Here is a 16,798-nt window from a genome sequence, read left to right as displayed (position 1 = left end):
GTCACTATCATGGAAGCTAACTAAAAGTGTGGAATGGTTAACCCCGGCATTTTTCTGTTTGCTGTAATGAAACTCTGCCCCGCACCCCATCTGCTTTTAATTTCCACTCGCAGCCCTGGGATGAAATGAATGCTGTGTTGGCCTTCGTCATCAGGGTCACTCTGTGAGTTTGTATGGGGTTGCAGCAAGAAGCTGAATTGAGACAGCCTTACTCGTTCCATGACAGTATGTGCGGTGGATACCCAGCAGTTCTTGGTGTTTAGCAGGCAACGCAAGATCTGAGCCCACCAGAGTTTGACTCGTGTTTGCTACAAACCATCTATACAGGCTTCATTATGAGTCCATTGCTGGAATATTTGTGACTGTTACATTTGGAAAAACATTCAGATGATGATGCAGTCGTTAATGCTTAAAAGAAAACCTGTGTAAGTGTATATCATTAGTCATACCATCATCAGGCAGAAAAGGAGGAGCTGGATTTTAAGCATCGCTGCTGTCGTGACACTGATTGACCTCTGCTGGGTTTCAGCTCCTGGATATAAGCACACGCACGCACGCTTTCTGTTGGTTACAGTGTTACCATAGTAACAACCATCAGCAGCAGAGTCGGTGACACTTGGATATTTTTATAGCTTGCCCTTTGTGTGTGCGGTGGCGCAATGTGAGACTAGTGTCTGTGTTCAATGTTACAGTATGTGAACCAGAATAAATGGAGGACTGGATTCTTGATCCAATGCAGTGGCGTGTGCTTGACAGTGTTCCCATCATACTGTATGTAGGACACTGTGTCTCTTACAATGTTGGTAGATTGAATAGGGTCACAGCAGTGATGATGACCAGTCTAGCTTTGTTACTTCAGGGAGAAAGTTTGTCACTAAAGTGTGTATTTGTGTGATATTGCAAAGGTAGTCCTGGCGCCTTTTAGCAGATTAAATAAAATACTAAGCAGGAAAAAGTGCTGATCTTAAAAAGTGAAAATGTGCAGTATGCACAGTTTATAGGAACATTTTATGACATGGCCAAATCTTATTTAAATTGAGAGCATGTAATCAAATCTGTCACTTTGATGCTCACTTTATTAAGTACACCTGTTTAAATTTTGGATAATGCAAATATGTAATCAGCATGGCATGCCAATCAGGTGGCAGCGACTAAGCACATAGACATGCTCATGAAATGTTCAAAACAAGCATCAGAATGGGCAGAAATATGATTTAAGTGACTTTGAACGTGGCATGATTGTTGTTGCCAAGCGGGCGGGTTTGAGTATTTTAGAATCTGCTGATCTACAAGGATTTCACGCACATCCATCTCTAGGGTTTACAGAGAAGTGTCTAAAAGAAAGAATATATCCAGGGACCAGATGTCAGAGGAGAATGGCAAGAACCAACGGTTGGAGTGTGAGAAAAAAGGCAACAGTAACTTAAATAACCATTTGTCACAGCCGGGGTATGCAGAAGAGCATGTCTGAACGCACAACACATTGAACGTTGATGCAGATGGGCTACAGCAGCAGAACACCACACCCAGTGGCACTCCTGTCAGCTAAGAAAGGTAAACTGAGGCTGTAATCGGCACAGGCTTTCCAAAATCGGACAACAGCAGATTGGATAAACAGGGTGACCCAATAGTCACAGTTAGGGCACATACCACATGGGCTGTGAGTCTATTCCCCCATATTTTTGTCTCTCTTCACTATGACTTTAAAAAAAATCCCACAAAAACAATCTTGGTAAACATTGGAAAAAAACAGAAGTTCTGCAGCGATGTTCAAACAGTAGGGTCAGAATTTGGCAAAAGCAACATGAAAGCATGGATCCATCCTGCTTTGTATCAGGTTCAGGCTGGTGAAAAGTGTTATTATTGCTTCGGTATGATACCTGTCTAAAATATCTCGATTCTAATACTGAAACGATACCACAGCAGAAAACGAAAACCTCATCAAAAGTAATGGAATAAAAAATTTGATGAAAGAAATGTGAATTTTAAAAAAATATTATTTCATTTTATTAATTAAAACACTACACACAAACTTAAAGTCAAAAATAAAAATAACATTTTTGTAAAAGCTGCTGAGCTTTATAGCTACTTTACATATTTACGTTCAGTTCATAAAATAAGATAATCCTTTATTCATCCCACAAAGGGGAAATTTGCAATTTGAATTTCATGTTGATAAAGTTCCAACCCTGCAAACCGTAGTGCACTAAAGTACAACACATAGGACCCAGGCCTGGTGGAGGTCTGTGCTCCAATCAGACCATTTCTACTATAAATGATAAATTATTGACAAAAATGCACATGCTGTGATTATATACCTTTCTAGTATCGGTTTACCGTGCAACACTACTTTGGACCCCTTAGGTAGGTACTGAGTATTTACGCTGACCATGTCCATACGTTTATCGCCGCAGTATATCCATCTTCTATTGGCTTCTTCCAGCAGGATAACACGCCATGACAGAAATCATATCAAACTGGTTTCTTTAACATGACAATGAGTTCACTGTACTCAAATGGTCACAGTGACCAGATCTTAAACCGATAGAGCGCCTTTGGGATGTGGTGGAATGCGGAGATCCGCATTGTGGACGTGCGTCCGACAAATCCGCAGCAACTGCGTGATGTTATGTCAATACAGACCAAACTCTCTAGGGAATTATGGCAGTTTTGAATGCAAAAAGGTTTTGGTTACAGTTCTTTAATAACCTAAATTTAAAGAAATTCACTTTGTTTCAATGGCTTCATGGCTCCATTGGCTTTCATGTGAGGGGTCCTAACGAACAACCATTACTCGCAAGCATGCTACTGTTACGAGTACTACGTGTGCTGTTTTACAGCTCATAATCAGACACAACTGTTAAGAAAACAAACCAATTTATTTGGGATTTAACACTGAAAATGTATCATGCAACGTCAATAGAACCTTTTACCGTCCTTCCGAGTGCCTGGTTTACAGCTCTGTTTGTTTACATGATGCTGGGCAGACCCGCTTCGATCACACATATATATCAGGCAAGTCTACTGATGCAAGGATTTTTTAGAAAGTTCTAGTGTAGTGTCTGAAATCTTGTTTGGTCATTCCCTATCGAGTGCACTATTTAATAAACACTGTTGGGAAAAGTGAGGGAGTGAGTGAATGGTGCAACGATTTCAAACACAGCTTATATCATCAGCCTCAGAAATCCAGTAAAAGTTGGGCTTTAGTGACATCATCATTTATCCACATTTAGTCTTTATCCCAGCCCTGCAAAAGTGGTGCTGCTCTGTTGCTATGCAGAACATACCCAGACTCAGAGTGCAGCACTGCTTTGCTCTAGAGGAGCTGCGTGATGAGATTTAAATCAATTCTGTGGCGGTCCGAAATTCCGCCTCTTCCTCTCCTGCTGGGACATGTTGTATTAATGATGGTGGTGGTGCTTCTTCCTCATCCACACAACTCAGACACACACACACTGTCCTCCTCACTGCAGTGGCTGATTTGTGGACTCAAGCAGTCATGAGGGAAAACACAGCACACACAGCAATGCCAAAAAACCAGTGTACACTTCCTCAGCGCAATCTGTTTTTGTTTCTTGTGATATGAAGTGTGTGATGGAGCTTCAAAGTTTATTTAATGTAACAGAAAAGTCACTGTTGCAGTCATTACTTCTGCAGCTTGTTGTTTCTACGCTGCTTTCTTGTCTTGTTGTGCTTGGTATTTTAGTGCCATGTGTAACTGGCTGGTTCTTACTTGCATGGCTTCAAATGCGGGAGCCACAGAGGTAGCCTTTGTGTATGTGAGGACTGTCCGCCTGAAAACTCTGGCACTCGGTTAGCTGTGTCTCAGCATTTCAGGCTGTGCACGGCCTTAAGAGACTCAAGTGCACCTGATCAGTCTGGCTGCATTACATATTTATATACTTACTTTAAATCATATCGGCATTGGGCACTTGTTGCCTTTCAGCTCAGTGGAAGAGTCTTTAGTGCGTTTTTGCTGTCATTTACGGTCAGTTACAGTTGCTAATTTCTCTCATTTTCTCTGACTGAGGGTTACTCCCCCCCCCCCCCCCCTTCACACATACAGGAGAGGCCGTGAAGTGACGTCAAAGATGGAATGACGTCGACCACCTCATCCCCAAATTTAGGCCAAAATAAAACACAACCAACCTGAATTCGGTGACTGGAAGCTCGGCTGCTAATGAGAGGGAGGCTGGTCCTGGCCAGAGCACTAGCAGCTCTCCTGCTGATACAGCTGCACCTCCCGACAAGCACAGCAGGACAGGCTTTAATCCATCCCGGCTGTCAGAGAGGAAATACTCCTGGCTCTATGAGACTCATACTGGTGAGGTTAGGTGAAAAAGTAAATCAAAATGATCACTGCAAAATGAATTATGGGAAGACTGGGAAATTGTGACTGTTTGTTTTGTGTTCTAGGGATGTCACAAGAACGGATACTTGAAATGGCTTTTAAATGTTTTGCAAATTTGCTATTGCTTTTTGTTACCGTGGTATTGAATTGGCATTGAGAACCGTGTAATTCCACTGGTATTGACGTTGACTACTGAATTTTTGGTATCGTGACGTCTCTAGTTTGTTAGGTCCAAATGTTCTGTAATATTGTTATTAGCATCACAATGGCTGAGTGGTTAGAGCAGTTAAGGTGCTGAAGGTCCACGAGGCAGCGGCCGCGGGTTCGACGCACCCTTTGCTGCTTGTCTCCCCCTCGCTCTTTCACCCCATTTCCTGTCTGTCCTATACAATAAAAGGCTTGAAAAACTGCCATAAAACATCCATTCAACAATTTGCAAATAATCTAGAAAATAGAGCTGCAACCTTTTACCTTAACCGTCAAAGCCACAGGCACTGCGTTTACTGTAGTGACCCATACGACAAGTGTTTCCCTATAATCACTGTAATCAAGTGGGACACGTTTAGCCGGGGACAGTTGGCATGGAGGTCACAGTGCCTTTCCAAAATTTCAGTTTCTGAGCGCACAGCCAGAGTCAGAGACCCCCCCCCCCCCCACCCCACCTACACCACCACCACACACACACACACACACACACACTACACTTTGATTACTGAGATTACATCAGTGCTGCACAGAAATAGGAGCTGAGTGAAGTGTGCTGCTGTGACTCAAGTGTTCAGTGTCATTCTCTTCGCACCGCTGTTTGGATATATCCTTCCTATACGTAGCACTGCCATATTTCTGTTGTATTAGATCATGTGTCTGTCTTCATACATTAGACAGGCTCAGTGGTATGAAGGATTTGCATTGATTTCCCCTTGTGTTCGCTCCAGTATGTATGCCAGTGTGTAGCCTAAATTGATTACTGCCAGGGCTGATAAATGTATTTGCTGCCTCCCAGCATTAAAAGTAACTCATTCAAAAAGATGGCTCTACTAATATAATGCACCAGTCAGACAGACAGCCAGACAACTGGCAAGGAAAGACAGACGGGCAGGCAAGGGGCTGCCAGGCTGGGTATTCATACAAGTTTAATGAGCATCCAGACAGTAGGGAGTTTGTGGCTCCGGCACAGAGCTCACTGTGCACACAGACACTAAATGGCTGACTAGGTTAGAAACACTAACAAAAGGATGGGAAAGTGACTGTTTGACCCGGGTTATGAAAGCAGTCGAGTTTGAGTGCAATTATTTTTTGTATTGGAAATAAAGCGAAAGTAATTACTGTATGTGAAGAGCTTGGATGGCTGACCAGCACTCCGAACCATTAGTTTGAGTACATGTCTTTCAGGTCCACAGCTGAGATGGTTACAGCCAAATAAAAAAATTAACTCTGAAAAAAATTTGTTTGAGAGAGATCAAAAAATGATTTTCTATCCTTGAGACCCGAGCCTCTTAGCAAGGTTATTCAATTTAAAGTAATTTTTCTCAAGTTAGTGTGACTGGTGAATAATTGGGCCTAAATAGTTTTGCCATTAATCACACACTACCAATTATCTTTTCCATGATGGCATTCAGGACTCTCAAGTAGCCAGTGAAGGCAGCAGGAGAGTGGCCCCTCTCCGGCTGCCGCTCTCCTGATGGAGTAAAGAGAGGAAGAGGATCTGGGTGCCAGTGTATCCTCAGTGTTCAGCACTCTTTGCACAGGCTCTTCTCTTTGTTTGAGACAGTCGGCTCACATGAGTTTAATTCGACTGCAACAACCCAGAGCTCAGCAGAGCTGTTAGTGTTTATACTGTGTAAGATAACAGCCCGGTCGTCAGAAGAAAATGTTGGCAATGTACATTTCTGCGAACACAGAAACGTTGATCTTTAACATGTTTTGGCACCCTTTTCACGTCTGTATGCACTGTACCAGGCTTTCAACTGACTCCAGTTTAAACACATAGATGTTGATATTGCCCGATCAGAGCAAGTGCTCCGGTCGGGGAAGGTAGTATTCAAAAGTTGCAAACTCTGCTTAGGGAGGAGGTTGGGGTCAGTCATACACACCGGACTTTCACCCATGGTTTGTCCTGTCCTGTGTCAAAGTGGGACTTAATTACATAACACTTTTATTTAACCCAAACTTGTATTTTTACCTAAACCAAGCCAACTATTTTTGTTGCCTAAACCCAACCATGGTGTGTTAATGCCCAAAGCTAACCATGCAGTTTTGATGCCTAAAGATTCAACATATCTTATATATGTCTCATATATGTGGTTTGCAGAAACATACATGCAAACATTTTATTCTGGCGACTGGGTAGGAGGTAATGTTTCTTTTTCTGAGTCAGCCTCTGCTCAAATTCTGTAATGTTATGAACACTTTTACTAGAAATGACTCAATCAGCACTTATTTCTTATGCAAACCAGTCTCTGATGTCATCCAAGTTCCTTGTAGCACATTTCTGAGGAGCAAGTTGCAGCTTTGATGAGTTAACAGTGACACTGTTAAGCTATATAGCATATGTGGTTGCCATCCTACTAATACAGGTGTTGCATAAATGGAGCTACTCATCCTCTCTCCAGCTACTTGTGTGGGTTCAACACACCAGTAGGAGGTAAAACAGTCCAGCTACAGCGTTCTTTTCTGTTCTACTCGGCACTCGCAGTTGGATCCTCATCCAGCCACTGCCGCCCATCAGCACACAGAAAGTGCTCAGACTGCAGGTTGGATTAGGTTGCACTTCAGATGCATCTCCAGCTTCTTCTCACCAGACATTAATATCCCGTTTATGAGGCTTATCTCGGTTATGATCATATAATGTAGCCTATATACTGAGAAATTAGAGCAACAGTATTTTACATTTGTAAATAGTTTGAAGGAAATTACACAAAAACAGGAAAAACGCAATTCCATCCCTATAGGGATACAACATGAGCCACTGTATTGACAAGATTGGAGGGAAAGCACAGAATAAACACATCATTCATCCACCTTCTCTCTCTTCACCCACACACACACACGCACACAGACCTGAAAGGAGCTACACTATAACGTCCTCCGCACCAGCGCCAGTCTGTCACTGTCGGACACCACGTAGGACAGAAGATTGAAGATTTAACCTTGCCCTCTGTAGGCCCAGAGGTCCAAGGTTATCTTCAAGCGTTGCGTTTTAAATTTTCTTCAGTTGGTGAATCTGATCACTGGTTAACTCTTGACCTATAGTGACAGGGCACTGGAAGTTTTGCTTCCCCTCGTCTTTTTCATTACAAGAGAAGAGAGGATAGAATAAGTTTTTCTCTCTCCGACAGTCTCCTTGGGCCCTCGCCCCTCCAGGGCCAACTGTACAGGTGTTCCCCCCTTGACTGCTGGCCTGAGAATGAGTACAGTACAATGTTTACACCATGTGTGGCACCCATAACAGGATTCGTACGATAACCGGGAAGCTTTTGAAACGAGAAGTAGTGTCTTTATGCTGTTCATGACTAGCTCTTATGCTTCTGAAAGAAAAAAAAAAGTATTTACTTCTCCTTGTGGTCTGTTCCTTGACCTTTCAGTGAGTGAAGCTGAAGAAACCTCACAAATGCACCGCATCACCGGGATGGGACGGGATTTTTCCAGGCTTTCAGGACACACCGCCTGGCGGTTATTTATCATCATCATCATGTTTTCTGATTCTGATGATTTCTGTCTCTAAAAACGCCAAACACGCATGTCCTGGTCATCCCTGTGTGAACAGTTTCTGTCAGTGACACAGATGTAGCAGCAACTTGACTACAGCTCTACGTCCACGGTTGCTATAGCGACACCATGGCAATGAGTCTACATTCTAATGATGCCTCAGTGGGTTGTATGAGGAGCTGAGATATCTCGGGACAATGAGTCGCCTAGCGGATGACAGCCTTCACAACTTGAATGGTGCAGTGGTGTGTGTGTGTGCGTGTGTGATTAATGCGTAGCTGTCGGGGGGGCTCCAAATTAAGTATGTTACACTTTGGTATGACTACAAAGTAAAATTTGCACCTGCTGAGCTGACAGAAGGCTACTTTTCACATATTTTCTGTCTCCCCACCCTTTTGCATCATTACAGGCTTGACTATGATCATACTGGTTAGGAGGTTTGTGTGGTGGGATTGAGCCTATTTTCATCTGTAATTATTTAGTCAAAAGCGTCACATACTGTAGTAGTATGTACAAGTAGTGTTGCACAGGGGATCCACCCTCGTCCTCTCTGACCACATTTATGGAGCCTCATTATGTCTTGATGATGTCCTGCTGCATCGACTCATTTGATTTTTACTCATGTGAATATGAGTATGAAGCTTCTGCACGAGGCCTCCAGAATATCAATAGACTTTTGCAGCCAGATAAGCTTCTCCCTCGCCTCTCATTACAATATTACCCTAGGAAAGTTTCCTCCGCTCGCCCCTCCCTCAGCTTTTCTTGACTGCTTTTTCTTCACGCAGGTGCCGTTCGGACAGATAGAATAAAAGCTGCACTTGGCTTTTGAAGATATCCAAGTGAAGCTGCTTTTCCTCTGTTCTCACTCTATTCACACTCTGCAGCATAATCTGATTCATGATTAGTCAATATTTCTCAGGACAACTTGTCTTACTGACAGCTGCAGACCTGTCAGATGCATATATTTGCATACAAGCTACGCCATCAGTCCACTGGTATCAAGTGTGATGATAAATGTTCTTCTGTAAAACTTGTCCACGCTTGTCCATGAAGCTACGTTGTTTTAATTTTCAGTCAGGGTGAAGCCGCAAAATACAGCCGCCACCTGAACTCTTCTAGGCTCAGCCAAGTAACACTGACAAACTGTAATTATAGCAGGTGTGTGTGTGTTGGAAGTGGCCAAAGTTCACATGGTCTGAATGATAGTTGCTGATGTTGTTGCCCTGATTGTGCAACCACTTGTTACTGGCAGCCACGATAGCGGCGCCTACTGCAGCGGGAAGTACCACAGAGGCAGTTTGGAGTGAGCCAGGTGTTTGTCTGTCTGTGGACAGATTTTATCTCTGCGATGGCGTCATAACCATGAGAGATGCAGCCATGAAACGTTACATGTGTGTAGTTGACGTCAAAATGAAGGTGGGGTTTAAAAATGGGTGTGATCCGAGCGAGGGTGCTGTAAGTAGATAGTAGGAAATGGGCACCATTGGCCCGATTTGACGTTGGCTTATTACAGCAACTTGCTTGCTGATCAGGGAATATTTAGTCCTAATTTATTCAAAATATACACATTTGTTTACCATCACCACATGAGATGGAAAATCCACGGACATTAACATACACATACTCAAGGTGGCACGTAATAATACTTTCCAATGTTGGCAGAAGTTTTTCACAAAAAAATACAAGATACAAAAAATATACATACTTGTGACAATTAATCAATGAATGTAATAAATCTGAAAAATGTCAAAAAAATAGTGAAAAAGCCCATTTGAAGATGCCAGAACCCAAGTTGATATCATCATATAGTTCGTTTTGATTGAGCAAAAAAACAAAAGAATTTACTGTCACAGAACACTAAGAAACATGCAAACATTCACATTTGAGAAGCGGGGACCCGGGAATTCTTGGCATATTTTGCTTAATAAATGACTGGTGCAGTTATCAAAGTGGCTGCCAATTAATGTTCTTTTTAATCAATAGTTTCAGCTCCATGTTACATAATCACTGACTCGTATATGGTCTCTTCTCCATCACGTCTGCCACTTCATCCTTGAGATTCATTTGAAATGGATAAAAACACTAGGGATCAATATAGCACTGTTGCCTTTTACTCCTTTTTGCCTTCACACATGCGTTAATTTGTGCGGTTGCATGTACTCTTGATAACCACACACACAGACACCCACACACATACACAAACACACACACACACACACACACACACACACACACACACACACACACACATACACACACACACTGTTCCTTCCCTTCATCAGCATGAAACAGACTTAGCAGGGTGGTTCTTCTTCAGACCTCCAGTGTCCAGTGATTGCTCCTTAGTCCACTGCAATTATTCTCTTGCTAAGGGCGTTGGCTTTTCTTTTCTTTTCTTTTCAGCACCAGTGTTGTACTGGTCTGGCAGTCGACCACCTGTAGACCATCTGCTCTGCTGTGTTTGTTTGTCAGCTTCCTTTGACCTTTTTCACTTTGAGCCATTTCTGCCCGCCGGCTGACTGTTGCCTACCTCTTTTGGATGGCGGCTCGCTGCACATCCACATGGGACACTGCTGAGCTTAAATAACTCAGCACGTTGCCTTTCTTGACACGCTCAAACCAGCCTGTTTGGTGCCTGCTGCTATACTTATTCAAAGGCACTTGAAAGGAGTATTTTAGGTCTTTTCTTTACCTGTTTTTTTTCTGTGTTTGTTCATTGTCCCTTATGTTTAATTAATTTCTCCGTTGGCCCAAACTTTTTTTACAGTCAGTGTCTCCACATAAAGTGGGTGTGTGTGGTAAAACTGATGTAAGCGCCTTCTTTATTTCTCTGACTCGTATTGAGTGACCATGGCAGTCCAGATGAGATCTGTAACCCCTCATTGCTTTCACTTATGAAATTAGTAAATCAGAGATGACAGAAACAGAGGAAACTAAGGTAACATAAGGGTTTTAGATTTTTTATTAAAAAGGCCAAAATGAAAATGTCTATCTAATGTTTACAATAATCAGTTTTTCTATTCTGGCTCTTCTTTCTTTCCTCAAGGTCACGTCCTGCCATGCAGTTCCAGGAGGTCAGCCAGCACTGGAGCTGACCCTGGAGCTGACACTGTCTGTGAGCCCAGGCAACACCACTACACACCCATCTGTACCAGACCTTCACCTTTCACTCCAGCCACTTGTTTTGCCCCAGGGGAAGACTGTTCTTCGGACTCCTTGGCTCATCTCTCCCGTCCCAGAAACTGTCCTGTCTTACTATAAAAGAGAGCCCAGGCCTGTATCTGGGTCCCAGTACAAGCCAGGCCTCCTGGCTGTTCTTCGGTGCATGAGACTGTTCATACCCCTACCACTCTGTGATACTAATCCAGCTTTCTGCAACCTGGGACCCTCAGCCTTCTTAATATCATCACTGGCCAAACATAGGCAGCAAGTGAGGGCAGCTGTCCACCCACACAAACCCAGGATCCATCACCATGTCCAGTCGACGGAAGGCCTCCACTCCCTTAATGATCCGACCAGAGCAAACCATGGTGGAGCTGGATGATGACGAAGAGGACGACATGGAGGTACGCTTTCAATGTGTCTAAAGCACCTGGCTTTCTTTAATGGGATGAGCTCAGTGAATAAGGGTTCATACATTCTTGTTAGGGGAATTGGAGGGAAGATTTATCATACATTTTTTAAAGCACAGTTATGAAAACAGTTTCTAATTCGTGATTTAAAATAGTGTGGTGTATTACACTGTCCTTCACTGCCTTCATCCTCATCTTTTTCTTCTCTAGAAGAGAACATGTTTTCTGTGTATTTCAGTGGATGGGCACTGATTTCAGAAGAATTCAATTTAAAAAATATATGAGATGATGCAAACAGCTAATAAACTGATTTGTGTTTGGTGTATACAATGCATGAAATGCCTTGTCTAGTAGTGTTCTTTTCATCTGTATGCTGCCTTCTTCCAGACAACGGAGAACCATACTGAGGAGGGACCTATGGAAACGGATCTCTCAACAGAGGCAGAGTCCTCTGTGGAAGTGGACCTAATGGGCAAGGCCTCGGACTCTCCCATGGCTCCAGACAAATCGGCAGCCGAGCCTCCAGACCTTTCCAAGCCTCAGCGTAGACAGCAGGGGGGCTACGAGTGTAAATACTGCCCCTTCTCCACACAGAACCTCAACACTTTCAAAGAACACGTCGACGTCAACCACCCAAACGTCATCCTCAACCCCCTTTACCTGTGTGCCGTCTGCAACTTCAACACAAAGAAGTTTGACACCCTTACGGAACACAATGAGAGGTGTCACCCAGGGGAGAGCAACTTTAAGTTCAAACGCATCAAAATGAACAATCAGACAATCTTAGAACAGACAATAGAGGGGTACAGTAACAATGCAGTCATTTTCAACACTTCCAGTGCCATTTCTGGCAAAGGGGACCATCTAGGCACCCTGCCGCTCAGCAAAGCCACCGCAGTCAAGAGCGGTAAACCAAAAATAGTGTCGTTGGATAATAAACGGACAGATCTGGCCAAGAAACCGATCACAGCCGTCAATGTGAACGGGACAGTCATCATCCCTGAGTCGACTCTACTCAAAGCAGAAGGCCTTTCTCACATCATGCCTTCCCTACAGCGGCCTCTAAACTATACTCAGGTAGAACACAGTGGAGGAAATGTACTCTTTCTTTTATGTACTGCTCCTGAACAGTTGAAGGATGAGTTTGAGGCTTTAGGAAATGCAGTTATTTTGTTTCTTGCCAAGCATTAGATAAGAAAATGCATACCGCTCTTGTGTCTGTATGCTAAATATAAAGCTACTGTCAGCAGGAAGTCTGCTTACATTTGCATAAACGCTGGAAGCAGGGGAAAGAGGTAGTTTGGCTCTCTATAAACAAAAAAGCAGCAACCCTACCAGCACCTCTAAAGCTCACAAATTGTCACGTCATATCCAAGTTTTTACAATTCAGCATTTGATAGCATTACACTTACAAGATATAACATGTTAACTAATGAGCTTTAGAGTTGGTAATATGCGTTTGGCCAGAACTTGGGGCGTGCTGCTTGTTTCCCCTTTCTTCTAGTCTCTATGCAAAAAGAAGCTGTCTCCTGATTCCAGCTACATAATTAGCCTACAAACATGAGAGCGAGGTTGCTCTTCCATGAAAGACAAAAACAAATTCCCAATCTGTCAAAATGTTCCTTCAAATTCTGGCACTGCATTGAAAGATAGCTCTTTAAAGTGGAAAAGGTGTTTGTCAAATTAGCATTTTAATGTTTTGCTGGTAATGCCTTTGTTTTATGGGGTAATTTCCTTGGAAGTTTCCTGATTTAGTGCTAATTATAAGGAAACGAGACTGCTGTACATCAGTTAATTCATTCAAATTAATTGCTACTAATGTATGTAACCTAGAGTCTGTGACTGAAAATGCGGCAATGATAATTGAATGATTCGTTTTCCAAGGAGAATATATTTTTTTTCGTAATTGGTACCAAATTACAAAGTTGCAAAGATTTTCCTTAAGCCTTATGAGGAAATTACAGATCCCTAAAATAAAGTGTTTTCGTTTGGTTTCCTGTTTTTAATATGCACAAAGCCAAATTTAATGGGGTTTTTTTTAATCATTTTTATTTGGGGGGAGGGAAAAAAGGCCATTCAGTCATCATAGCTCACTGTATAATTTCAGGTGCCGAAGATCGCAGTGCCCCTCAACACAACCAAATACAACCCTTCGCTGGACGACAACCTGACCCTCATCTCTTCCTTCAACAACTTCCCCTACCCAACACAGGCCGAGCTCTCGTGGCTCACCGCCGCCTCAAAACATCCAGAGGAGCAGATCAAAGTTTGGTTCACCACACAGAGGCTCAAACAAGGCATTAGCTGGTCACCTGAGGAGGTAGGGATTATTGTACCGGTCATGTTTGAGGCACTCTTTAAAGTCTCTTCCATTAAGGTTTAGTGTTTTTTACCAGGTCTCAAATAAGGTTCATTTAGTTTCCTAAAGACTAAAAAATAGAGGTGATAGAAACTGTAGTTCCTTATGTCTGAAATGCTCTTAATGAACCTGCTTTAAGATTCCAAATACTGAAAATAATGAACATTTACATTGGCTGTGGAATGTCCCACATGACTTCACTGTAAAGTAGTTCATAGCTCAGCACAAGTATGCTTACTGTCTATCGTAATAACCTCTGATCAGGCTGTGGGCTTTTGTTTGATTACTGATCCATTCAGTTGAATTGCACATAACTTTCACTTTTTTATTGCACTTTACTGGTTAGCACTGTCGCCTCACAGCGAGAAGGTTCGAGGATCGCATCCCGGCAGGGACCTTTCTGTGTGGAGTTTGCATGTTCCCCCCCTGTCTGCGTGGGTTTTCTCCGGGTTCTCCAGTTTCCTCCCACAGTCCAAAGACATGCACGTGTTAGGTTAATTGATGAGTCTAAAATTGCCCGTAGGTGTGAATGGTTGTCTGTCTCTATTCGTCTCTATGTGCCCTGTGATAGACTGGAGTCCTGTCCAGGGTGTACTCCGCCTCACGCCCGTAGTAAGCTGGAATCGGCTCCAGCCTCCCGCGACCCCGGCAGGGACAAGTGGTTGAAGATGAATGAATGAATTTACATTAACATCTAGGAATCTTACAGATCTGTCAGATTGCTGTGTTATTTTTTGTAATAAATTACACAATTAAAATGATACCATAATTTCCAGCTTTGAACATGCAATTTCACCAACAGTTTGATTATCTGGTATAATTGAAAATAGTCACCATGCTAAGATGAAGAAGAGGCGTTTAATCATTTTGGTACTCTAAGTACTGCAGATAATAACAATGAAAAGATTTGCAGCCGTACATACAGATAAGAGATGAGAGATACAGGGTTCTTTTAAACGGTGGGACAGTGGTTAGAGCAGCCAACACATGTAAAGAGGCTGAAGGTCCTTGAGGCAGTGGCCACGGCTTCGACTCCAACCTGCGGCCCTTTGCCCCCACTTCTCTCTCACCCCATTTCCTGTCTGTCCTATATAATAAAGGCTGCCAAAAAAATAATCCTTAAAAAATAAAACATTCATGTATAACAAGTGCTTTCCTTCCATGACAGGTAGAAGAAGCCAGGAAGAAAATGTTCAACGGTACGATCTCCTCTATGTCTCAGACCTTCACCGTGGTAGCTCCTCAGCTCAACTCCCACTCATCCAGCCAGTCTGCCTCCAATGCAGCGTCCAAAGTCATGCACTCAGCAGCCTCTGTCCTGCAGTCGCTCCCATGCCAGCTCCTGGGACAGACCAGTCTAGTGCTGACTCCCGTAGCTAACGGCTCCACCGTCACTTGTGCCCCGCTGGCGCTCACCGTGGCTAGCCAGGTACTAAACCGTGGGCAGAAATGTTAACTCGTACAAACACAAGACATATGATATGAGTTAATCAACATCTCCACCATGCTTTACCGCAGGTGGCACAGTCGCTCAAACGGCCCCTGGCCTCCCCCGGGATCGCCACGGAGAGTAAACGACCCTCCATCATTCAATCCATCTCGGCGCCCATGGCCACATCCAAGGTGGTATCATCCAAAGTGCTGAGTTTTACAGTGGACCCCAACAAAACAGCTGAGCAGCTGTCAGTGCTGAGGTCCAGCTACACACAGTGTCCTTTCCCTGAGGAAGATGAGGTAAGAATAAGTGAGTGAAATGACAAAATACATTTGCGTGATTTATGGCATTGAGTAATTTATAGCTGCTTTAAATTTAGTGCTACCGGTGTTTTTTGTCAACGCACCACTGTCACTGATAACTCCCACACTTATTGTTTCATTTTCCCGTCGTGATAGATCTACAGGCTGATAGAGACCACCGGGCTGTCCAGAGGAGAGATAAAGAAGTGGTTCAGTGAACAGAGGCTCCTTAATCTCAAAGGTATGTGGTATTATCAGTGCCACACATCTCAAATGATAACACCCCGACTGTGATTAAGCACTGATCTTTCTGTAGGTTTTAATTGCTAAACCTAAAGTCGGTAATCAGCAGATAATGATTTATTAAGCACTGTGTGTTTTGTCATTTAGTAAAATCAATTACCTGTGTTGTCTTGAAAAAAACACGAGGCATATTTCGGTCCTTAAGTCTCTCTCTCTCTCTCTCTCTCTCTCTCTCTCTCTCTCTCTCTCTCTCTCTCTCTCTCTCTCTCTCTCTCTCTCTCTCTCTCTCTCTCTCTCTCTCTCTCTCTCTCTCTCTCTCTCTCTCTCTCTCTCTCTCTCTGTCTCTGTGTGTGTCTCTCCTAAAGGTGCTCCTCCACCTCCAGTGCTGGTGAAAGCAGAGGTGACACCAGCACCCAAAGACAGTCCTGTAAAGAAAGCGGTCCCCAGCCACTTTCCCCTGCTGGAGAGGGTGAAGGGGAAGTCATCAGAACAGCTGAAGGCGCTGGAGGAGAGCTTTCAGAGAAGTGGCAATCCCACAGAGGCAGAGCTAGGTAAAGCCTCGTACCGACCCTCTCACAAGCAAATGGGCTTAATGGTAAAAGTCAGGTCTTGAGAGGGGGAAGAGTCATGATTTGGTGTTAGTAGGTTTGTTGTATTTAATACAAGAATGGCGAGAAAGATGGAAGACGGTGAAATAATTTTGACTTTGCTGTCTTTACGGTGAACAGGGTTCTAAAAAGCTGGTGGAAATACTTGAAACCCTTGAATTTTAATATGGTGGTATGAAGTTTAAAAAGTGCTTGACACTTTTTTAAATGTACATTTGAC

The 16,798-nt window shown here is 43.3% G+C and overlaps 1 protein-coding gene across 1 annotated transcript in view; it reads left to right on the top strand.

The window, feature by feature from the left end:
* zhx2a (zinc fingers and homeoboxes 2a) overlaps positions 1-16,798 on the top strand; it is a 32,039-nt gene that overhangs the window by 9,464 nt on the left and 5,777 nt on the right. The window contains exons 2-8 of the mRNA XM_083918621.1: positions 11,106-11,625; positions 12,019-12,708; positions 13,739-13,951; positions 15,159-15,419; positions 15,509-15,724; positions 15,884-15,968; positions 16,336-16,521. Coding sequence (XP_083774747.1) covers positions 11,533-11,625; positions 12,019-12,708; positions 13,739-13,951; positions 15,159-15,419; positions 15,509-15,724; positions 15,884-15,968; positions 16,336-16,521 — 1,744 coding nt within the window. The 5' untranslated portion in view covers positions 11,106-11,532. The remainder of the gene's footprint in view (positions 1-11,105; positions 11,626-12,018; positions 12,709-13,738; positions 13,952-15,158; positions 15,420-15,508; positions 15,725-15,883; positions 15,969-16,335; positions 16,522-16,798) is intronic.

This window comes from Echiichthys vipera (genome assembly GCF_963691815.1).
Source record: "Echiichthys vipera genome assembly, chromosome: 8".
NCBI lineage: Eukaryota > Metazoa > Chordata > Actinopteri > Perciformes > Trachinidae > Echiichthys > Echiichthys vipera.
Note: the sequence above shows the minus strand (reverse complement) of the source record. Positions and strands in the feature narration are given on the sequence as shown.